This window comes from Salmo trutta, chromosome 32, assembly GCF_901001165.1.
Source record: "Salmo trutta chromosome 32, fSalTru1.1, whole genome shotgun sequence".
NCBI lineage: Eukaryota > Metazoa > Chordata > Actinopteri > Salmoniformes > Salmonidae > Salmo > Salmo trutta.
The window spans coordinates 4,618,472-4,644,632 of NC_042988.1; the positions used below are offsets into that span (position 1 = coordinate 4,618,472).

At 41.2% G+C, this 26,161-nt stretch overlaps 1 protein-coding gene and 1 pseudogene across 1 annotated transcript; both read right to left on the reverse strand.

The window, feature by feature from the left end:
* Positions 1 to 10,785: 10,785 nt before the first annotated feature.
* On the reverse strand, positions 10,786 to 13,568 carry LOC115170842 (ferritin, middle subunit). Its single transcript, XM_029727170.1, has 4 exons — positions 13,255 to 13,568; positions 12,727 to 12,873; positions 12,372 to 12,497; positions 10,786 to 11,886 (listed from the first exon to the last, which is right to left on the reverse strand). The coding sequence occupies exons 1-4, from the start codon at positions 13,354 to 13,356 to the stop codon at positions 11,731 to 11,733; spliced, it is 531 nt and encodes a 176-aa protein (XP_029583030.1). The 5' UTR covers positions 13,357 to 13,568; the 3' UTR covers positions 10,786 to 11,730.
* Positions 13,569 to 23,057: 9,489 nt separating this feature from the next.
* On the reverse strand, positions 23,058 to 25,063 carry LOC115170843 (ferritin, middle subunit-like; annotated as a pseudogene).
* Positions 25,064 to 26,161: the final 1,098 nt, after the last annotated feature.

A 26,161-nucleotide genomic window follows, 5' to 3' on the forward strand; every position in this document is an offset into this window, starting at 1 on the left:
AAAATCAATTATAGTAGTAGCAAGATATCAAAGTTGACCTCCGGTCCTCATCTTCACGCTCTCCTTCTCAAACTGAACAGAACATAGTCTAAAGGCTAGTCCACGTGCAAGATACTGCATTTTTTGGACTCGTCTAATCAAAAAAAAAATTCTGAAGAATTCTTTGACTCTCCTCCTGAACTGCCACTGTAGTCCTACACAGCACAGGATTGGTTAGGCAGCACAAAAAAAGGTTTTGATCAGCAAGGGCAGAACAGGCCTCAGGGTTGGAATATCCATTGCAGTGTGTAATGCAGTCTAGTTTTATTTACGCAATCCCAGCAGCTATCTTAGAAATATAACTTTGCTCTGTGCTTCTCTGAGCATGCACTTCGTAGCCTATAGCCTATAGGCTATGAATCATTTGATTGAGAACATTCTAAATAGCCTATAGGCACACTTCATATTGCATTTCCAGCAGAGAACCGGGTGGAATCGGGCAAACATCGATATATAGCCTAATAAGCAACGAATTCTAAAACACTGAGAAATATTGCAATTTCTTTAATTACAAATTACATGACCCTCCCCTGGACTAGATTTAAAACATTCTGAACCCTCCTCTTGACTGAAATTGAAAAGGCATGACCCTCCCCCATTTTCCTCCAGGTACCCACCCTGTACATTTTTATCCATCTCTCAGCATTACAATTTTATCGTAAAAACTAAGAATGTTCTTAAGTTAAAGTTATAAACAGAAGTGATAGTAACAATCTAAATGATTAACCATTACAGAACTCTTTCTTTTGTAGTTCTGAAGGGTGACACAGCGTTTTTAGTCTGTACTCTTTCCCCCTCCCCCTCTATTCCTATTTCCCTCCTTCCCAGTCCTCCTGTCATAACCTCCTGTTGGTTCTACTACAGTATGGAATGACTCAGGCTCTGCCCTGGCTGTATTTCTGCCTTGTCATTGTGACTCAGCATTCTGGAGTCTCAAGCAGAAACAGAAGAAGAAGCGAGATGTTCCACTCCCTCAATGGTTATGTTTCAATGGAAGTCAAGGACTAAGCAGACAGCTATCGCAAAGGCCTGAGTGAACTACCTTCATTTATCCACCATCTTTGGCCTGAAGGCCATTATTTTCCGCTATCACCGTGACAATGGTGGAAGAAGTCTGGGTCTCATGACTGTGTAAACAGACTTGACCGTGGTGAGTGGGCGAAAATGTGCTGAGACCAGGAAAAAAAGGGAAGAATGAGAAAACAGCAGTATCATATACTATGTTCTGATGAATGTTGGAGGGAAAATACACCAACAACTGTCCTGATTATCCCCAATCACAACTCAAATAACAATATTTTTCAATATTACTTTAAACTGTTGGTCTAACTAACAGTTTAGAAAATCACCACCAAAACCCTGGGTTTTTCACACTCAATAGTTTCCCGTGTGTATCAAGAATGGCCCACCTCCCATAGGGACATTCAGCCAATTTAACACAACTGTGGGAAGCATTGGAGTCAACATGGGCCAGCATCCCCGTAGAAGGCTTTCGACACCCTTTACATCGAGTCCTTGCCCCAATGAATTGAGGCTGTTCTGAGGGAAAAAGGGGCGTTTGCAATTCGATATTAGGAAGTTGTTCTTAATGTTTTATACACTCAGTGTATATATTAAAAATTATTTCCGCTTTTCTGATTTTCTCTATTTTTGCATGTTTTTGTAACTGAATGTTATCAGATCTTCAACCAAAACATAATATTAGATAAAGGGAACATGAGTTTACAAATAACAAAAGAATGGATACTTAATTTTATCTATTTAATTAACCAAGTTACGCAACACCATATTCCCCTGTGTTAAAAAGTTATTGCCCCCTTACACTCAATAATTGGTATTGCCACCTTTAGCTGCAACAACTGCAACCAAATGCTTCCTGTAGTTGTTGATCAGTCTCTCACATTGCTATGGAGGAATTTTGTCCCACTCTTGCATTCAGAACTGCTTTAATTCAGCGTAATTTGTGGGTTTTCAAGCATGAACTGCTCATTTCAAGTCCTGCCACTACATCTACATTGCGATTAGGTCTGGACTTTGACTAGGCCATTCCAAATCAATTTTCATGTACAGTCGTGGCCAAAAGTTTTGAGAATGACACAAATATACATTTTCACAAAGTCTGCTGCCTCAGTTTTTATGATGGCAATTTGCATATACCGTACTCCAGAATGTTATGAAGAGTGATCAAATGAATTGCAATTAATTGCAAAGTCCCTCTTTGCCATGCAAATGAACTGAATCCCAAATTAACATTTCCACTGCATTTCAGCCCTGCCACAAAAGAACCAGCTGACATCATGTCAGTGATTCTCTCGTTAACACAGGTGTGAGTGTTGACGAGGACAAGGCTCGAGATCACTCTGTCATGCTGATTGAGTTCGAATAACAGACTGGAAGCTTCAAAATGAGGGTGGTGCTTGGAATCATTGTTCTTCCTCTGTCAACCATGGTTACCTGCAAGGAAACATGTGCCGTCATCATTGCTTTGCACAAAAAGGGCTTCACAGGCAAGGATATTGCTGCCAGTAAGATTGCACCTAAATCAACCATTTATCGGATCATCAAGAACTTCAAGGAGAGCGGTTCAATTGTTGTGAAGAAGGCTTCGGGGCGCCCAAGAAAGTCCAGCAAGCGCCAGGACCATCTCCTAAAGTTGATTCAGCTGCGGGATCTGGGCACCACCATTACAGAGCTTGGTCAGGAATGGCAGCAGGCAGGTGTGAGTGCATCTGCACGCACAGTGAGGCAAAGACTTTTGGAGGATGGCCTGGTGTCAAGAAGGGCAGCAAAGAAGCCACTTCTCTCCAGGAAAAACATCAGGGACAGACTGATATTCTGCAAAAGGTACAGTGATTGGACTGCTGAGGACTGGGGTAAAGTCATTTTCTCTGATGAATCCCCTTTCTGATTGTTTGTGGCATCATTCGCAAGGAGATTCCTGCAAAAATATTATTTGAAGACAAGGTGAGCGCTACCATCAGTCCTGTGTCATGCCAACAGTAAAGCATCCTGAGACCATTCATGTGTGGGGTTGCTTCTCAGCCAAGTGTGTGGGCTCACTCACAATTTTGTCTAAGAACACAGCCATGAATAAAGAATGGTACCAACACATCCTCCGAGAGCAACTTCTCCAAACCATCCAGGAACAGTTTGGTGACGAACAATGCCTTTTCCAGCATGATTGGAGCACCTTGCCATAAGGAAAAAGTGATAACTAAATGGCTCGGGGAACAAAACATCGATATTTTGGGTCCATGGCCAGGAAACTCCCCAGACCTTAATCCCATTGAGAACTTGTGGTCAATCCTCAAGAGGCGGGTGGACAAACAAAAACCCACAAATTCTGACAAACTCCAAGCATTGATTATGCAAGAATGGGCTGCCATCAGTCAGGATGTGGCCCAGAAGTGAATTGACAGCATGCCAGGGTGGATTACAGAGGTCTTGAAAAAGAAGGGTCAACACTGCAAATATTGACTCATTGCATCAACTTCATGTAATTGTCAATAAAAGCCTTTGACACTTATGAAAAGCTTGTAATTATACTTCAGTATTCCATAGTAACGTCTGACAAAAATATCTAAAGACACTGAAGCAGCAAACTTGGTGGAAATTAATATTTGTGTCATTCTCAAAACTTTTGGCCACGACTGTAGACTTGATTGTGTGTTTTGGATCATTGTCCTGCTGCATGACCTAGCTGCGCTTCAGCTTCAGCTCACAGACGGATGGCCTGACATTCTGCTGTAGAATTCTCTGATACAGAGCAGAATTAATGGTTCCTTCTGTTAAGGCAAATCATCAAGGTCCTGAGGCAGCAAAGCATCCCAAACCATCACACTACCACCACCATGCTTGACCGTTGGTATGAGGTTCTTACTGTGGAATGCAGTGTTCGGTTTTCGCCGGACATAATGGGACCCATCCGCTGTATAGGAATTCATGTCCAGTCCTAATTGGCTGAAGATTCTATTATGAATAAAAGTATTGTGTTGGTCTACCTGGAAACAGAGAGGCTAATTACTTTGGACTTTTCAGACTGATTTTATTACTCCAAAATGAATGAAAATAAAATTATGCTGACACGATCTAAAATATAATTTTTCTAGAAATGAGCCCAACACCATATCGGTCCATATTATCAGGCAGGTGTGTTATTTAGCAATAAGCATGATAACCTGTAGCATGGGGTTGTCCATCTTCATTTACCCCAGTGAGCTAATCATTAGCTAGATCATGAACTCAAAACATTATCTTGTTGCTGGCAACATAGGCTATTGCTGACTTGACTGTCCCAAACTTTCCACTGGTACTCAGCCAAGGATGTACAAACACTGAATAATGTAGGCCTATCTGTTACAACAGAATTATGTTACTGCCTACCATGCTATGTTGTTGTCTCTTTATGTAGTGTTGTGTTGTCTCTCTTGTCGTGATGTGTGTTTTGTCATATATTTTTATGTAATTTAGCCCCTGTCCCTTTTTCCTTTTGATAGGCCGTCATTGTAAATAAGAATTTGTTCTTAACTGACTTGCCTAGTCAAATAAAGGTTAATTAAAAAATACAAATAAAATAAAATACATTTAGCCCTCTGGGGGCGATTACCATTTTCAATTGGTTGTTCAGCACAGTACCGTGTCCGTTGAATTCAATGCTGCCCATTGTACCGTCTTACAGAACGAAACCATGAAGTTTATGCTAATACTCGGCAATATCATGGCGCGATTGACCAATAGAAGTTCACTATAGTTTCCAACATGTTCTGGATTGGCTGTTGATACCTAGCCTACTGTCAGCTTGCTAACAACCACTTGGCAAGCCACTCTGGACGATGCTAGAATGGCTAAGCGTTGCATTGATGTATACATATACCTCCTGTAATGCCTAAACCAAGCTGTTTCTAAAAACTCATGTTTTAAAATGGTGCAGTTCACATATTTTTAAGAGCAGAAATAAATGTAATAGTAATGGAAAGTTAGGATCTCCCTCTTAACAGTGGCCATGAAAGCTGCTTTCAAAGTGTGTTTCTCCCCGGATTGCATTAAGAAATGTTGTGAAATGACTGTGCACAAGGGCCTCAGGGGAAATTTGTAGGATTTGGGATGTCAATTTGTATCCCTCCATTTAGTATGATACAGTGCATTTGGAAATAATTTAGACCCTTTGACTTTTTCCACATTTTGTTATGTTACAACCTTATTCTAAAATGGATACAATACATTTTTCCCCTCATAAATCTACACCTAATACGACATAATGACAAAGTGAAAACAAGTTTTCAGACATTTTTGCAAAAACAAGAAATATCTTATTTACATAAATATACAGACCCTTTGCAATGAGACTCGTAATTGAGCTCAGATGCATCCTGTTTCCGTTGATATATGGATAAGACAGGAGAATTACACCAGCCCTCCTGCACATAGACTATTGCAGAATGCACAGCACCAATCAAAAGTTTGGACACACCTACTCATTCAAGGGATTTTCTTTATTGTTTACTATTTTTCACACTGTAGAATAATAGAGAAGACATCAAAACTATGAAATAACACATATGGAATCATGTAGTAACTAAAAAAAGTGCTAAACAACTCAAAATATATTTTAGATTTTTCAAAGTAGCCACGCTTTGCCTTGAAGACATCTTTGCACACTCTTGGCATTCTCTCAACCAGCTTCACCTGGAATGCTTTTCCAACAGTCTTGAAGGAGTTCCCACATATGCTGAGCACCTGTTGGCTGCTTTTCCTTCACTCTGCGGTCCAACTCATCCCAAACCATCTCATTTTGGATTTTGGTATTTTATTACGATGCCCATTAGCTGTTGCAAAAGCAGCAGCTACTCTTCCTGGGGTCCACACAGAGAACATCAACAGACAAGAGCGGCTCATACATTTTTTTTAAAGGCACACGTAGCCTACATATCAATGCATACACACAAACTATCTAGGTCAAATATGGGAGAGGCGTTGTGCTGTGAGGTGTTGCTTTATCTGTTTTTTGGGTTGAGGTTGGGTGATTGTGGAGGCCAGGTCATCTGATGCAGCACTCCATCACTCTCCTTCTTGGTCAGTAGCCCTTACACAGCCTCGAGGTGTGTTGGGTCATTGTCCTGTTGAAAAACAAATGATAGTCCGACTAAGTGCAAACAAGATGAGAAGGTGTATCGCTGCAGAATGCTGTGGTAGCCATGCTGGTTAACGGTGCCTTGAATTTAAAATTAATCACAGACAGTGTCACCAGCAAAGCACACCCACACCATCGCACCTCCTCCTTGATGCTTCACTGTGGGAACCATACGTGAGGAGATCATCCGTTCACCTACTATGCATCTCACAAAGATATGGAGGTTGGAACCAAAAGTCTCAAATTTGGACTCATCAGACCAAAGGACAGATTTCCAACGGCCTAATGTTCATTGCTCGTTTTTCTTGGCCTAAGCAAGTCTCTTCTTCTTATTGGTGTCCTTAAGTAGTGGTTTCTTTGTAGCAATTCAACCATGAACGTCTGATTCACTCATTCTCCTCTGAACAGTTGATGTTGAGATGTGTCTGTTACTTGAACTCTGTGAAGCATTTATTTGGGCTGCAAACTGAGGTGCAGTTAATTGCCTATTTCTGAGGCTGGTAACTCTAATGAACTTATCTTCTGCAGCAGAGGTAACTCTGGGTCTTCCTTTCCTGTGGTGGTCCTTCTGAGAGCCAGTTTCATCATAGCACTTGATGGTTTTTGTGACTGCACTTGATGAAACTTTCAAAGTTCTTGAAATTTTACGGATTGACTGAACTTCATGTCTTAAAGTAATGACGGACTGTTGTTTCTCATTGCTTCTTTGGACTGTTCTTGCCATAATATGGACTTGGTCTTTTACCACATAGGGCTATGTCCTGTTTACCACCCCTACCTTAATGCTCAAATTAAGAAGGAAAGAAAGATAAGGCACACCTGTTATTTGAAATGCATTCCAGGTGACTACCTCATGAAGCTAGTTGAGAGAATACCAAGAGTGTGCAAAGCTCTCATCAAGGCATCTCAAAAATAAAATATATTTTGATTTGTTTAACACTTTTTTGGTTACTACATGTTTCCATATGTGTTATTTCATAGTTTTGATGTCTTCACTATTATTCTACAATGTAAAATAAAGAAAAACCCTTGAATGAGTAGCTGTGTCCAAACTTTTGACTGGTACTATATTCTGGAGACTGAGACAGGGGTGGTCGGGGGTAATTTCCTCACTAACAATCATCTCTTTCTGTTGTCGGGTGTTGAGAGCCGCCATGTTCCCACAGATTAATTGTGAATGGACAGAATATGCCAGCTGCTGGAGCGAAATATACCTGCTATTGTTCCTTGTTAGACAGTGAACGTCCCACACTGAATGTGATGTTGAAAATTATTTGAAAATAAGTCTGTTAATTCACAGATATTTTCCAAAATAAAGCCATGTTTCAATGCATGTCACCGGAATCGGAAGTGAGACACCTAGCTGCCCTGGTTCTTTCTATGTGTTAATAGTAGAGGTGTCATAATACCTATAAAACCTAGCCGTCAAACAGGGTGATGGTTCCAATCATTTTTCCACCATTCATTTTTCCCATAGAGGATTTCAGAAACACTTAAAATAAGGGCTGTGTTTCGTGTTGGCTTACCTTGGCGTGAGGTTTTGATAACCATGTAAATCTCTCTCGGACGAGGTGACTTTTATCAATAGACTCACTGAATAAATGTGTTTGGCACAGGATAAAGATGAAACGATCTCTTGCTGCTATCCAAAGCCAAGGGATACTGAAGTTCCTGAAAAGGTTTGTCAGACAGTTTGTTAGTCCAGTGATGTTTGTTGGCATCTTATTTTATTTCCAATTCTGGTGGTTATTTACAAATGTTTGTGGTTCAAATTTCACTGTCTTAAAAAGGAAAAAGAAATAAACATGTTTGTCCAACCATAACACATGGATGGCTAATGCAGAAAGAATGAATTGATGGATTCCAGCTAACACAACCAGAACTTTCACATATACAGAGACAGGCAGCTATCATGGCATCAGTCTTTTTCGACTAGCTAGTGTATAGTGATATGAACTGGTAAAGCAAGTTTGGTTAGAATAGTTAATCAAACACAAGAGTATGTTGTCCATTGAAGTTGTTGTCTCTGGCTCTTTTGGTATCAGATTCAGAATGAGTAAGAGCAAGGTTTGTGGTAGTTTGAAAGAGTTTGATCCACCTTAGGCCAGGAGTGTTTCCAATCCACATAACCTGACAAGAAAACTCTCAGTCCTATAGTCATAGCACAGACGAAAAGGGAAGCTACCTAAAACAATAATATTTTGTCATGGCCTACGAATAGGACCCAGAGTTAAACCTGACCAGGTCATGAGATCAGGAAACACTCTAGGCCCCAGAAAAGACACTTACACATTTTGCCACACCACCTTGGGACCTATGGTGTCAACCTCTGGCAAATGACATGCAGTTCAAGAACGATTAATTCTTTTGGAATAACTTTTTACTGACTCAAGAGTCATGACTCATGATTTGTTTTTTTCTGAGTGAATTATATTAGTTAGTTTGTTTGTTAGTTTAGTTAGTTTGACCTACTGGCCGCAATGAATTATACAGCAAGATTAATATGCGATCCTTTGGTGATACTCCGACCAACAACTGTCTGTCATATGGTCGTAGGCAAAATAGATCATGCTGCAGGCAGCATAGAGAAGAAAAATATATTGAATGCAATTAATTGATTGTTGTATGTTATTATGGACACAGCTTTGTAGAACCAAAACATAAACAGCCTCTGCTCAACAAACTCGAGAATGGGTGGTGCACAATTGGCCCAGTGTAGGCCGTCATTGTAAATAAGAAGTTGTTTGTAACCGACTTGCCTCGTTAAATAAAGGTTAAATAAATTATTAGCGTTTGACGTTATTGATCATAATCTGCTGCTGGAAAAAGCGTAAGTATTATGGCTTTACATCCCCTGCTATATTGTGGATCTAGAGTTACCTGTCAAACAGAACACAGAGGGTGTTCTTTAATGGAATCCACTCCAACATAATCTAGGTAGAGTCAGGCATTCCCCAGAGCAGCTGTTTAGGCCCCTTACTTTTTCTATCTTTACTAATGACCTGCCACTGCCGCTGAGTGAAGCCTGTGTGTCTATGTACGCTGATGACTCAACACTATACACATCAGCTACCACAGCAGGTGTAATCACTGCCAGTGGCGGTTCTACACCATTTCAACTGGGGCCAGTTGTACTGTTAGAGGGGCCAGTTACATTAGACGTTATTGTTGTCATATCGTTTTCTTCACTGCATTGCAGGCATTAGCAGGCAAAAGACCATGTTAATAATCATCATCCTTGCCACTTTCTAATAACAGATGTAAAAAAAGAACGATAGCAAAAATGAGTTATGTAAAAATCATTTCATTCTGCACATTTAGGGGGGCAGCTGTCTAGGCCCCTTACTTTTTCAATCTTTACTAATGACTTGCCGCTGGTGCTAAGTGAAGCCTGTGTGTCTATGTATGCTGATGACTCAACACTATACACATCAGCTACCACAGCAGGTGAAATCACTGCAACACTTAAGAGCTGCAGTCAGTTTCAGAATGAGTGGCAAGAAATAAGTTAGTCCTAAATACATGAATTTCAAAAACTAAAGGCATTGTATTTGGGACCTAAAATTAAAACACTAAACCTCAACTAAATCTTGTACTGAATAATGTGGAAATGTAAGAAGTTGAGGAGACTAAACTTATTGGAGTTACCCTGGATTGTAAACTGTCATGGTCAAAACATATTGATACAACAGTAGCTAAGATGGGGAGAGGTCTGTCCATAATAAAGCACTGCTCTGCCTTCTTAACACTATCAACAAGGTTGGTCCTACAGGCCTTAGTTTTGTCGCACCTGGACTACTGTCCAGTCGTGTGGTCAGGTGCCACAAAGAGGGACTTAGGAAAATGACAATTGGCCCAGAACTGGACAGCATGGCTCACCCTTAAATGTACACAGAGCTAACATTAATATGCATGTCAGTCTCTCATGGCTCAAAGTAGAGATTTACTTAATCACTACTTGTATTTATGAGAAGTATTGACATGCTGAATGCCCCGAGCTGTCAGTTTAAACTACTAGCACACAACTCAGACAGCAAATCATACCCCACAAGACATGCCACCAGATCTCTTCATAGTCCCCAAATCCAGAACAGACTATGGAAGGTGCACAGTACTACATAGAGCCATGCCATGGCTACTATTCCACATCAAGTAACTCATTCAAGCAGTAAAATAGGATTTAAAAAATAGATAAAAATACACCTTATGGGACAGCAGGGACCATGAAGAGACACATAGGCACAGAAACGATAACATATGCACTATAGATACACACACATGGATTTTGCGTTGTCGATATGTGGTAGTAGAGTAGTGGCCTGAGGGCAAACCCTTAATGTGTTGTGAAATCTGTTTGGTAATGTAGTTAGTTTTATTGTATAGAACTGCCTTTATTTTGCTGGACCCCATGAAGAGAAACTGCTGCCTTGACAGCAGCTAATAGGAATCCATAACAAATGTTGGTCAATTAAGGATGTCATTTAGTCAGCTGCCATCGAGTGGCCTTTTTTGGGTACTTCAGATCTCAAATCTCTGGCCCTCTGTTTTGCCTCACATGTAAAATATACTTCAAAATAGAACAAAGCCACAAAGCATTACCTTAAATATAAACCAACTTAGATACCATAACCTTTATTTGATAAAAATGAACATTTTACCATGTCAAGTTACTTTCTCCTTCAACCATCTGGTCTATCAACTAGAAACCCATGCCCTATGGACACATGAAAAATAGCAATATTTTCAGTTAAAGTATGAGTTACCAAAGTTAGATTGCCTGTTAATGACAAAGATTTCAGTAATTTTGGGTAATTACCAGTAGCTTTGCAACCATATGACAGCTCCAATAAGCCCCTTATGGTGAACTAGAGGCTTGTAGAATCATTATTTTGAGAATTCAGTTCATAATTTGCTGTAGGGGGCACTATTGGGCATTACCAACTGAAATAAACATGAGTAAAGATGTATTTTATGTCAGTAAGAGCCGTACTTCCCTTCAGAGAAATGCGCCATAACAGCTGGCTAACGGTTTTGATTGACCTCTATACCATCTTAATATACTTGTTATGCGCAGAGTAAAGGTCTATATCATCTGTAGTTACCCATTTGACGCTTACGGACCTAGAGTTGACTGTTGGGCCTTTAATTGACATGGCACCATTACAAGATAAGGTAGAGGACACGCTCTGTGGTCAGAGGTAATGTCCTTTATAAACCTCATGTTAAACTTCTATTGTTATGACCCTCAGTCACTAGCAGGTCTACAATTGTCAGTATTTATCACTAGGAAATTGAGATGCTCAGTAAGACGGAGCAAAGAATCTGAATAGACTGTTAGAACATCCATTACTACAGGGCAACACTATTTTTATTGTTTTACAAGATGCCTTGCCTCCAATACAATAGTGTTGTCAACAAAAACACCTCAATGTTACAGCTGTGTTGCACTGCACCAGTTCAACACTCTCCCCTCCCTATAAATGCAAAGCCAGTAGGATCTATCAGAGAAGCCAGGAGTCCTGGTCTGAGGCTGGAGGCCGTAGCCTGGGGATGGAAGTGGTTTAGCTCTGGCCTCCCAGGGTGTGCTTGTCAAACAGGTACTCTGCCATCTTGTTTTTGACAGCATCCATCTTGGTGAGGTTGGTGATGTGGTCACCCAGCTTCTTAATGGCCTCCACCTGCTCATTCAGGTAATGGGTCTCCAGGAAGTCACACAGCTAAAGAGGGAAAACACAGGTCAGACAAGAGAATAACTACAGAATATTGTAGATACAGTAACACACGAGAGCCTGGTGGTAATGGCATAAGTGCAGATAATGTGTTTCCAGCTTTTTTATCTAGGCAAGTCAGTTAAGAACAAATTCTTATTGTAAATAATATTCTCATGTGGAACACTGGGTTAACTGCCTTGTTCAGGAGCAGAACATATTTCTACCTTGTCAGCTCGGGGATTCAATCCAGCAACCTTTATTTCTGGCCCAATGCTCTAACCACTAGACAACCTGCCACCATTTATGCAAACTTACGCATTAGCTGCATTGTGTGTATAGTGTGCATCTGTGGACTATTGTGTGCGTGTGAAGCAGGTCACACAATCTTGTGTCATTAGTTATCAGAGCTACAACAACCTGATCATCTCCTGGGACAGAACCTGTATTCTATGTGATATATACATGTGATGTCCAGTTCCAATATAACTTACATGGGGGTCAACCTTGTCAGAGGCAATCTTGTGCAGGTCCAGCAGGGCCTGGTTCACATTCTTCTCCAGCTGCAGAGCACACTGCATGGCCTCCAGCCCATTGCCCCACTCATCACGTTCTGGCTTCTACACAGGACAGAGTGAACACAAAAGTGTTAGGGACTACTAGCAGACATTAAGGTTAGGATAAAGTGAACAGAGTTACACCCCTCACACTGTCAGTTCAGTGGTTAGAGGCAGTATGTTCAGGACTACTCCAGGTTCTCTAGATCAACTTAATGCTGATCCTCCATGGAGTAAAGACATTTCTATCAGTCTACATTCTAAATGTGTTTTTAGATGCTCAGGGACTCACCTTGATGTCCTGGAGTAAAATACGTCCACCTCTCTTGTTCTGGAAGGAGAGTAGCTTGTCGGCGTGCTCCCGCTCCTCGTCGCTGTTCTCCTTGAAGAAATGCGCGAAGCCAGGCAGAGCCACATCGTCACGGGAGAAATAGAAAGCCTGGATGGATAAACATTAAACAGTGTTTAGAAGAAAGAACATGACAGCATTCTGTTCTTGTTGTGGCAACTAAACATGATGACAAAGGCATGAATCAGTCTAGTCTGTAGTCTACTTGGTAACCTGACAAGTAACCCGTCAAGGAGTTGTTACGCGCTCTGTCCAAGGTAGGATAGATTCCCGGCTTCATTTGAATGTTATATCTACCTGAAAGCTCTTAATAACAAAGTAAAAACTCAAATATGAACTTCAGGGAGTTAGACTTCTTGGTTCTTTAATTGTCTAGGCGTGTAGAAAAGTCAGGTGAAAAATGGCATTTAGACCCAGGAATAATAATACACAGGTAGATCAACTAAACGGTCATCTTGGTAGACTCCTTACCATTGAAGTGTAGGTGAAGGAGGCAAACATCTCCATGTTGATCATCCGGTTGATGGCAACTTCGCAATCGTGGTGATAGTTCTGGCGGATCTGAGACTCCATCTTGGCAGATTTTCTTTTATATCAAAATGAAATATACAAAAATAAAGTTCCTTCGACTATTTTACTATTACAGTTAAAGTAAGTGTTACGTTATCAATCCGGAATGTTCTATAATGCGGGACGAAGGCAGAGGAGTTCCGTTCAATCACTGTTGAAGCAAGAACTTCTTCATGCGTCTTCTCAGACTTGTGAACTGGAAGGAGCCTTGTTCCCTCTATTTATTGTTCCGAACGGAACGCGTCAGTGAACTCCACCCTCACAGAGCGTAGCCAATCACCTTTAGAATTTCAACAGGAACTAGGCGGATCATTTGATGACGAGCCCACTGATACACCTCATGACCTAAAGCAATGATTATTTATTATATTAACAAGAGAGACGAGTGACCACTCTAACAATGGAAATACATGTGTTCAACGATTGAAGACAGGCAAGATTCTAACCAATGAGAGGGCAGGTACGCGTGTAAACAACACGCACAACTAAACGTCGTTTTTCTCAAAGTTGCCGGAATACAACGTGCATCAACATATAATATATGTGTCGGCGTTTGTAAAAGCTTAACCATTACGAAATTTCTATTCGATCTAAATCCTTTAGTAATTTGACACTCTGTTATTTACCACCACACATAAATGGCCTTATCTCACGCGGACAGATTTTGGGCGGAGTAAATGCTCTCGCCTTGACCTCTTCATCTCGGTCTGTTATTTTTTTTAAACTTGTTGTTACGGTCACGACCGGGTCAATCATGTGACCAGCCGCACAAAGTTATAAACAGTAAGTAATACTGTAAATGGTTAACCATTACATAACTCTTTCAATTGAAGTTCTGGAGGGTGACACAGTGTTTTTAGTCTGTACTCTTTCCCCCTCCCCCTCTCTCCCTATTGCTCCCTCCCACTATTATTACCAGGGGCGCAACTTTGGTTTTAGATGTGGGGGGACATATATATTTATATTTTTTGAACCTCCTGAGACGGGCCGCAGTCCGGAACCTCCTGAGACGGGCTGCAGTCCGGAACCTCCAGCGACGGCCCGCTTTCCGGACCCTCCAGCGACGGCCCGCAATCCAGAGTCTTCAGCGGCGGCCCGCAGTCCAGAACCTCCAGCGGCGGTACATCATGGGCGAGAAACATATTGTTTTTCTTAAAATCAATTATAGTAGTAGCAAGCTATCAAAGTTGACCTCCGGTCCTCAAATGCTCTTCCAAATCAATTTTCATGTACAGTCGTGGCCAAAAGTTTTGAGAATGACACAAATATTAATTTTCACAAAGTCTGCTGCCTCAGATTGTATGATAGCAATTTCCATATACTGTACTCCAGAATGTCATTCCAAATCAATTTTCATGTACAGTCGTGGCCAAAAGTTTTGAGAATGACACAAATATTAATTTTCACAAAGTCTGCTGCCTCAGATTGTATGATAGCAATTTGCATATACTGTACTCCAGAATGTTATGAAGAGTGATCAGATGAATTGCAATTCATTGCAAAGTCCCTCTTTGCCATGCAAATGAACTGAATCCCAAATAAACATTTCCACTGCATTTCAGCCCTGCCACAAAAGAACCAGCTGACATCATGTCAGTGATTCTCTCATTAACACAGATATGAATGTTGACGAGGACAAGGCTCGAGATCACTCTGTCATGCTGATTGAGTTCGAATAACAGACTGGAAGCTTCGAAATGAGGGTGGTGTTTGGAATTATTGTTCTTCCTCTGTCAACCATGGTTACCTGCAAGGAAACACGTGCCGTCATCATTGCTTTGCACAAAAAGGGCTTCACAGGCAAGGATATTGCTGCCAGTAAGATTGCACCTAAATCAACCATTTATTGGATCATCAAGAACTTCAAGGAGAGTGGTTCAATTGTTATGAAGAAGGCTTCGGGGCGCCCAAGAAAGTCAAGCGCCAGGACCATCTCCTAAAGTTGATTCAGCTGCGGGATCTGGGCACCACCAGTACAGATCTTGCTCAAGAATGACAGCAGGCGCGTGTGAGTGCATCTGCACGCACAGTGAGGCGAAGACTTTTGGAGGATGGCCTGGTGTCAAGAAGGGCAGCAAAGAAGCCACTTCTCTCCAAGAAAAACATCAGGGACAGACTGATATTCTGCAAAAGGTACAGGGATTGGATTGCTGAGGACTGGGGTAAAGTCATTTTCTCTGATGAATCCCCTTTCCGATTGTTTGGGGCATCTGGAGAAAAGCTTGTCCGAGAAGACAAGGTGAACGCTACCATCAGTCCGGTGTCATTCCAACAGTAAGGCATCCTGAGACCATTCATGTGTGGGGTTGCTTCTCAGCCAAGTGAGTGGGCTCACTCACAATTTTGTCGAAGAACTCAGCCATGAATATAGAATGGTACCAACACATCCTCCGAGAGCAACTTCTCCCAACCATCCAGGAACAGTTTGGTGACGAACAATGCCTTTTCCAGAATGATGGAGTACCTTGCCATAAGGCAAAAGTGATAACTAAGTGGCTCAGGGAACAAAACATGAATATTGTGGGTCCATGGCCAGGAAACTCCCCAGACCTTAATCCCATTGAGAACTTGTGGTCAATCCTCAAGAGGCGGGTGGACAAACAAAAACCCACAAACTCCAAGCATTGATTATGCAAGATTGGGCTGCCATCAGTCAGGATGTGGCCCAGAAGTTAATTGACAGCATGCCAGGGCAGATTACAGAGGTCTTGAAAAAGAAGGGTTAACACTGCAAATATTGACTCTTTGCATCAACTTCATGTAATTGTCAATAAAAGCCTTTGACACTTATGAAATGCTTGTAATTATACTTCAGTATTCCATAGTAACATCTGACAAAAATATCTAAAGACACTGAAGCAGCAAACTTGGTGGAAATTAATATTTGTGTCATTCTCAAAACTTTTGGCCATGACTGTAGACTTGATTGTGTGTTTTGGATCATTGTCTTGCTGCATGACCTAGCTGCGCTTCAGCTTCAGCTCACAGACGGATGGCCTGACATTCTGCTGTAGAATTCTCTGATACAGAGCAGATTTCATGGTTCCTTCTGTTAAGGCAAATCATCAAGGTCCTGAGGCAGCAAAGCATCCCCAAACCATCACACTACCACTACCATGCTTGACCGTTGGTATGAGGTTCTTACTGTGGAATGCAGTGCTCGGTTTTCGCCAGACATAATGGGACCCATCCGTTGTATAGGAATTCATGTCCAGTCCTAATAGGTTGAAAATTCTATTATGAATAAAAGTATTGTGTTGGTCTACCTGGAAACAGAGAGGCTAATTACTTTGGACTTTTCAGACTGATTTTATTACTCCAAAATGAATGAAAATAAAATCATGCTGACACGATCTAAAATATAATTTTTCTAGAAATGAGCCCAACACCATATCGGTCCATATTATCAGGCAGGTGTGTTATTTAGCAATAAGCATGATAACCTGTAGCATGGGGTTGCCCATCTTCATTTACCCCAGTGAGCTAATCATTAGCTAGATCATGAACTCAAAACATTATCTTGTTGCTGGCAACATAGGCTATTGCTGACTTGACTGTCCCAAACTTTCCACTGGTACTCAGCCAAGGATGTACAAACACTGAATAATGTAGGCCTATCTGTTACAACAGAATTATGTTACTGCCTACCATGCTATGTTGTTGTCTCTTTATGTAGTGTTGTGTTGTCTCTCTTGTCGTGATGTGTGTTTTGTCATATATTTTTATGTAATTTAGCCCCCGTCCCTTTTTCCTTTTGATAGGCCGTCATTGTAAATAAGAATTTGTTCTTAACTGACTTGCCTAGTCAAATGAAGGTTAATTAAAAAATACAAATAAAATAAAATACATTTAGCCCTCTGGGGGCGATTACCATTTTCAATTGGTTGTTCAGCACAGTACCGTGTCCGTTGAATTCAATTCTGCCCATTGTTCCGTCTTACAGAACGAAACCATGAAGTTTATGCTAATACTCGGCAATATCATGGCGCGATTGACCAATAGAAGTTCACTATAGTTTCAAACATGTTCTGGATTGGCTGTTGATACCTAGCCTGCTGTCAGCTTGCTAACAACCACTTGGCAAGATAGAATGGCTGGACAATGCACTGGACAATGCTAGAATGGCTAAGCGATGCATTGATGTATACATATTGTCACAATCTTCTTCGTCAGATGATAAAGAAAAATCATTGTCGGACCAAAACGCAGCAGGGTTATGTGCACTCATCTTCTTTTATTGAATTGGCAAAGAAGGAAAAACCAAAATAAACACGTACCCAATACACACCGCTGAATAACAGGGCATTAAGGCTATACCTAGCACAACCTCCCACAAACTACCAACACAAACACATACCTATATATAGGACTCTCAATCAGAGGCAACTAGGAAACACATGCCTCCAATTGAGAGTCCAACACCCAATGACCTAAACAAAGAAATACTAATACTAGAATGAACATAGAAATACAAAACATATAACATAGCCCAAAACCCGGAAATAATAAATCAAATACCCTTCTAAACAACCAACCACCCCGAACCACATAAAACAAATACCCCCTGCCACGTCCTGACCCAAACTACAATACAAATAACCCCTATTACTGGTCAGGACGTGACACATATACCTCCTGTAACGCCTAAACCAAGCTGTTTCTAAAAACTCATGTTTTAAAATGGTGCAGTTCACATATTTTTAAGAGCAGAAATAAATGTAGTAGTAATGGAAAGCTAGGATCTCCCTCTTAACAGTGGCCATGAAAGCTGCTTTCAAAGTGTGTTTCTCCCCGGATTGCATTAAGAAATGTTGTGAAATGACTGTGCACAAGGGCCTCAGGGGAAATTTGTAGGATTTGGGATGTCAATTTGTATCCCTCCATTTAGTATGATACAGTGCATTTGGAAATAATTTAGACCCCTTGACTTTTTCCACATTTTGTTATGTTACAACCTTATTCTAAAATGGATACAATACATTTTTCCCCTCATAAATCTACACCTAATACGACATAATGACAAAGTGAAAACAGGTTTTCAGACATTTTTGCAAAAACGAGAAATACCTTATTTACATAAGTATACAGACCCTTTGCCATGAGACTCGAAATTGAGCTCAGATGCATCCTGTTTCCATTGATAATCCTTGCGCTACTTCTACAACTTGATTGGAGTCCACCTATGGTACATTCAATTGATTGGACATGATTTGGAAAGGCACACACCTGTCTATATAAGGTCCCACAGTTGACAGTGCATGTCAGAGCAAAAGGTCCAAGGAATTGTTTGTAGAGCTCCGAGACAGGATTGTGTCGAGGCACACATCTGGGGAAGGGTACCAAAAAATGTCTGCAGCATTGAAGGTCCCCAAGAACACAGTGGCCTCCATCATTCAAAAATTGAAGAAGTTTGGAACCACTAAGACTCTTCCTAGAACTGGCCGCCCAGCCAAACTGAGCAATCGGAGAAGAAGGGCCTTGGTCCGGGAGGGGATCAAGAACCCGACGATCACTCTGACAGAGCTCTAGAGTTCCTCTGTGTAGATGGGGGAACCTTCCAGAAGGACAACCATCTCTGCAGCACTCCACCAATCAGGCCTTTATGGGAGAGTGGCCAGACGGAAGACACTCCTCAGTAAAAGGCACATGACAGCCCGCTTGTATTTTACCAAAAGGCATCTAAAGACTCTCAGACCATGAGAAATAAGATTCTCTGGTCTGATGAAACCAAGACTGAACTTTTTGGCCTGAATGCCAAGCGTCACGTCTGGAGCAAACCTGGCACCATCCCTACAGTGAATCATGGTTATGGCAGCATCATGCTGTGGGGATGTTTTTCAGTGGCAGGGACTGGGAGACTAGTAAGGATCGAGGGAAAGATGAATGTAGAAAGGTACAGAGAGATTCTTGATGAAAACCTGCTCCAGAGCATTCAGGACCTCAGACTGGGGCGAAGGTTCACCTTCCAACAGGACAACGACTCTAAGCACACAGCCAAGACATCGCAGGAGTAGCTTCGGGACAAGTCTCTGAATGTCCTTGAGTGGCCCAGCCAGAGCCCGGACATGAACCTGATCGAACATCTCTGGAGAGAACTGAAAATAGCTGTGTAGCTCCCCATCCAACCTGACACAGCTTGAGAGGATCGGCAGAGAAGAATGTGACAAATACAGGTGTGCCAAGCTTGTAGTGTCATACCCAAGAACACGCCAGGCTGTAATCGCTGCCAAAGGTTCTTCAACAAAGTACTGAGTAAAGGGTCTGAATACTTATGTAAATGTGACATTGCCAGGGTTTTTTTCTTAATAGAGATTTTCAAAAATGTCTGAAAACCTGTTTTTGCTGCGTCATTATGGGGTATTGTGTGTAGACTGATGACGGGGAGATTTTTTAAAATCTGCTTTAGAATAAGGCTTTAACGTCACAAAATGTGGAAAAAGTCAAGGGGTCTGAATACTTTCTGAATGCACTGTATATGGCCATTAAGGCCAGATGGTTCTTCAAGATGTTTAGACGTTCATAGGTGACCAGCAGGGTCAAATAATAATCACAGTGGTTATAGAGGACGCAACAGGTCAGCACCTCAGGAGTAAAGGTCAGTTGGCTTCTCATAGCCCAGCATTCAGAGGTTGAGAGGTCGATGGAGACAGAGGAGAAACTAAACAGCAGGTCCCGGGATAAAGTAACATGTCCAGTGAACAGGTCAGGGTTCCACAGCAAGACTAATATGCAATCCTTTGGTGATGTGCTCCGACCAACAACTGTCTGTCATATGGTCGTAGGCAAAATAGATCATGCTGCAGGCAGCATAGAGAAGAAAAATATATTGAATCCTTTGGTGATGTGCTCCGACCAACAACTGTCTGTCATATGGTCGTAGGCAAAATAGATCATGCTGCAGGCAGCATAGAGAAGAAAAATATATTGAATGCAATTAATTGATTGTTTTATGTTATTATGGACACAGCTTTGTAGAACCATAACATAAACAGCCTCTGCTCAACAAACTCGAGAATGGGTGGTGCACAATTGGCCCAGTGTAGGCCGTCATTGTAAATAAGAAGTTGTTTGTAACCGACTTGCCTCGTTAAATAAAGGTTAAATAAATTATTAGAGTTTGACGTTATTGATCATAATCTGCTGCTGGAAAAAGCGTAAGTATTATGGCTTTACATCCCCTGCTATATTGTGGATCTAGAGTTACCTGTCTAACAGAACACAGAGGGTGTTCTTTAATGGAATCCACTCCAACATAATCTAGGTAGAGTCAGGCATTCCCCAGAGCAGCTGTTTAGGCCCCTTACTTTTTCTATCTTTACTAATGACCTGCCACTGGCGCTGAGTGAAGCCTGTGTGTCTATGTACGCTGATGACTCAACACTATACACATCAGCTACCACAGCAGGTGTAATCACTGCCAGTGGCGGTTCTACACCATTTCAACTGGGGCCAGTTGTACTGTTAGAGGGGCCAGTTACATTAGACGTTATTGTTGTCATATCGTTTTCTTCACTGCATTGCAGGCATTAGCAGGCAAAAGACCATGTTAATAATCATCATCCTTGCCACTTTCTAATAACAGATGTAAAAAAAGAACGATAGCAAAAATGTGTTATGTAAAAATCATTTCATTCTGCACATTTAGGGGGGCAGCTGTCTAGGCCCCTTACTTTTTCAATCTTTACTAATGACTTGCCGCTGGTGCTAAGTGAAGCCTGTGTGTCTATGTATGCTGATGACTCAACACTATACACATCAGCTACCACAGCAGGTGAAATCACTGCAACACTTAAGAGCTGCAGTTTCAGAATGAGTGGCAAGAAATAAGTTAGTCCTAAATACATGAATTTCAAAAACTAAAGGCATTGTATTTGGGACCTAAAATTAAAACACTAAACCTCAACTAAATCTTGTACTGAATAAGGTGGAAATGTAAGAAGTTGAGGAGACTAAACTTATTGGAGTTACCCTGGATTGTAAACTGTCATGGTCAAAACATATTGATACAACAGTAGCTAAGATGGGGAGAGGTCTGTCCATAATAAAGCACTGCTCTGCCTTCTTAACACTATCAACAAGGTTGGTCCTACAGGCCTTAGTTTTGTCGCACCTGGACTACTGTCCAGTCGTGTGGTCAGGTGCCACAAAGAGGGACTTAGGAAAATTACAATTGGCCCAGAACTGGGCAGCACGGCTCACCCTTAAATGTACACAGAGCTAACATTAATATGCATGTCAATCTCTCATGGCTCAAAGTAGAGATTTACTTAATCACTACTTGTATTTGTGAGAAGTATTGACATGCTGAATGCCCCGAGCTGTCGGTTTAAACTACTAGCACACAACTCAGACACCAAATCATACCCCACAAGACATGCCACCAGGTCTCTTCATAGTCCCCAAATCCAGAACAGATTATGGAAGGTGCACAGTACTACATAGAGCCATGACATGGCTACTATTCCACATCAAGTAACTCATACAAGCAGTAAAATAAGATTTAAAAAATAGATAAAAATACACCTTATGGGACAGCAGGGACCATGAAGAGACACATAGGCACAGAAACAATAACATATGCACTATAGATACACACACATGGATTTTGCGTTGTCGACATGTGGTAGTAGAGTAGTGGCCTGAGGGCAAACCCTTAATGTGTTGTGAAATCTGTTTAGTAATGTAGTTAGTTTTATTGTATAGAACTGCCTTTATTTTGCTGGACCCCATGAAGAGTAACTGCTGCCTTGACAGCATCTAATAGGGATCCATAACAAATGTTGGTCAATTAAGGATGTCATTTAGTCAGCTGCCATCTAGTGGCGTTTTTGGGTACTTCAGATCTCAAATCTCTGGCCCTCTGTTTGGCCTCACCACATGTAAAATATACTTCAAAATAGAATGACAAAGCCACAAAACATCACCTTAAATATAAATTAACTTAGATACCATTACCTCTATAAAAATGTTAATTTTACCATGTCAAGTTACTTTCCCCTTCAACTATCTGGTCTAACTAGAAACCCATGCCCTATGGACACATGAAAAATAGCAATATTTTCAGTTAAAGTATGAGTTACCAAAGTTAGATTCCCTGTTAACTACAGAAGACTTCAGTAATTTTGGGTAATTACCAGTAGCTTTGCAACCATATAACAGCTCCAATAAGCCCCTTATGGTGAACTAGAGGCTTTGTAGAATCATTATTTTGAGAATTCAGTTCATAGTTTGCTGTAGGGGAACTATTGGGCATTACCACCTGAAACAAAATGAGTTAAGATTTTTTTTTAAATTCAGTAAGAGCCAAACTTCCCATCACCAGAGAAATACGCCATATGGATTGACCGAGCAGGACGCAAGGGTTTGATTTACCTCTAGGCCGTCTAATGACGACATTTTGAGATACACAGAGTAAAGGTCCACATTGACTGTAGTTACCCATTTCACTTTTAGGGGTAGAGTTAACAGTTTGGCCCTTATTTGACATGATGTCTTTAACATATCTTGTAATAGTGCCCTCTGTGGTCAAAGGTAATGTCCGCTAAACCTCATGTTAAACTTCTATTGTTATGACCCTGTCACTAGTAGGTCTACAATTGTCAGTATTTATCACTAGGAAATTGAGATGCTCAGTAAGACAGAGCAAAGAACCTGAATAGACTGTTACAACATCCATTACTACAGGACAACACTTAGAAAATAATATTTTAGTGAGCTTTTTAATTGTTTTACAAGATGCCTTGAATCCAAAATACAGTAGTGTTGTCAACAAAAACACCTCAATGTTACAGCTGTGTTGCACAGCACCAGTTTAACACTCTACCCTCCCTATAAATGCAAAGCCAGTAGGATCTATCAGAGAAGCCAGGAGTCCTGGTCTGAGGCTGGATGCCGTAGCCTGGGGATGGAAGTGGTTTAGCTCTGGCCTCCCAGGGTGTGCTTGTCAAACAGGTACTCTGCCATCTTGTTTTTGACAGCATCCATCTTGGTGAGGTTGGTGATGTGGTCACCCAGCTTCTTAATGGCCTCCACCTGCTCATTCAGGTAATGGGTCTCCAGGAAGTCACACAGCTAAAGAGGGAAAACACAGGTCAGACAAGAGAATAACTACAGACTATTGTAGATACAGTAACACACAAGAGCCTGGTGGTAATGGCATAAGTGCAGATAATGCGTTTCCAGCTTTTTTTAACTAGACAAGTCAGTTAAGAACAAGTTCTTATCTACAATGAGATCCTAACGTGGAACAGTGGGTTAACTGCCTTGTTCAGGGACAGAACATATTTTTACCTTGTCAGCTCGGGGATTCAATCCAGCAACCTTTATTACTGGCCCAACGCTCTAACCACTAGACAACCTGCCGCCATTTATGCAAACTTAGGCATTAGCTGCATTGTGTGCGTATAGTGTGCATCTGTGGACTATTGTGTGCGTGTGAAGCAGGTCACAATCTTGTGTCATTAGTTATCAGAGCTACAACATCCTGCTCATCTCCTGGGACAGAACCTGTATTCTATGTGATATATACATGTGATGTGCAGATCCACCATAACTTACATGGGGGTCAACCTTGTCAGAGGCAATCTTGTGCAGGTCCAGCAGGGCCTGGTTCACATTCTTCTCCAGCTGCAGAGCACACTGCATGGCCTCCAGCCCATTGCCCCACTCATCACGTTCTGGCTTCTACACAGGACAGAGTGAACACAGAAGTGTTAGGGACTACTAGCAGACATTAAGGTTAGGATAAAGTGAACAGAGTTACACCCCTCACACTGTCAGTTCAGTGGTTAGAGGTAGTATGTTCAGGACTACTCCAGGTTCTCTAGATCAACTTAATGCTGTAGACACTCCATGGAGTAAAGACATATCTATCAGTCTACAATCTAACTGGGTTTTAGATGCTCAGGGGCTCACCTTGATGTCCAGGAGTAAAATGCGTCCACCTCTCTTGTTCTGGAAGGAGAGTAGCTTGTCGGCGTGCTCCCGCTCCTCGTCGCTGTTCTCCTTGAAGAAATGCGCTTAGCCAGGCAGAGCCACATCGTCACGGGAGAAATAGAAAGCCTGGGTGGATAAACATTAAACAGTGTTTAGAAGAAAGAACATGACAGCATTCTGTTCTTGTTGTGGCAACTAAACTTGATGACAAAGGCATGAATCAGTCTAGTCTGTAGTCTACTTGGTAACCTGACAAGTAACCCGTCAAGGAGTTGTTACGCGCTCTGTCCAAGGTAGGATAGATTCCCGGCTTCATTTGAATGTTATATCTACCTGAAAGCTCTTAATAACAAAGTAGACCTCAAATATGAACTAGAGGGAGTTACATTTCTTGGCTCTTTAATTGTCTAGGCCTGTAGAAAAGTCAGGTGAAAAATGGCATTTAGACCGAGGAATAATAATACACAGGTAGATCAACTAAACGGTCATCTTGGTAGACTTCTTACCATTGAAGTGTAGGTGAAGGAGGCAAACATCTCCATGTTGATCATCCGGTTGATGGCAGCTTCGCAATCGTGGTGATAGTTCTGGCGGATCTGAGACTCCATCTTGGCAGATTTTCTTTTATATCAAAATAAAGTGTAGAAAAATAAAGTTCCTTCGACTATTTTGCTATTACAGTTCAAGTAAGTGTTACTTATCAATCCGGAATGTTCTATAATGCGGGACGAAGGCAGAGGAGTTCTGTTCAATCACTGTTGAAGCAAGAACTTCTTCATGCGTCTTCTCAGACTTGTGAACTGGAAGGAGCCTTGTTCCCTCTATTTATTGTTCCGAACGGAACGCGTCAGTGAACTCCACCCTCACAGAGCGTAGCCAATCACCTTTAGAATTTCAACAGGAACTAGGCGGATCATTTGACGACGAGCCCACTGATACACCTCATGACCTAAAGCAATGATTATTTATTATATTAACAAGAGAGACGAGTGACCACTCTAACAATGGAAATACATGTGTTCAACGATTGAAGACAGGCAAGATTCTAACCAATGAGAGGGCAGGAACGCGTGTAAACAACAGTCACAACTAAACGTCGTTTTTCTCAAAGTTGCCGGAATGCAACGTGCATCAACATATAATATATATGTCGGCGTTTGTAAAAGCTTTTGTAAAAGCTTAAACATTACGAAACTTCTATTCGATCAAAAAAAATGTAACACTCTGTTATATACCTCCACACAAATAAATGGCTTTATCTCACGCGGACAGATTTTGGGCGGAGTAAATGCTCTCGCCTTGACCTCTTCATCTCGGTCTGTAATTTAATTTGTTTATTACAAAGTAACATTTTCTTGGAAACAACTAAAGCAGTAGTATCAGCCAAAAGCAATGCTACAGTGCAGGTCTAACTACAGCGCTTATTGTTGAAAAAGGTGTGTGTGTTATATCATTAGAAGAAAATAGGAATAATTTGAACACTCATTCTAATATTGGGCTAATTGAGAAATAGTCTATGTCTACATTTGATTTAGGATATAAAAGGAATGGAACTTTGAGACGCAGTTCTGTAAACTTCTGTTTCATTCTCTAAGAGCACATGTTTCAGTAGCACATGTAGCTTTATTATGTACCTTTTCCAGAATGCAGTCAAAAGAAAAACTGTAGGGTTTATGACACTTTTTTCATATCAATTCAATTTTCAGTATGAGGTATGGGAATACAGTAGTGGACAGAGAAAGTACATCATGGGCGAGAAACATATTGTTTTTCTTAAAATCAATTATAGTAGTAGCAAGCTATCAAAGTTGACCTCCGGTCCTCAAATGCTCTTCCAAATCAATTTTCATGTACAGTCGTGGCCAAAAGTTTT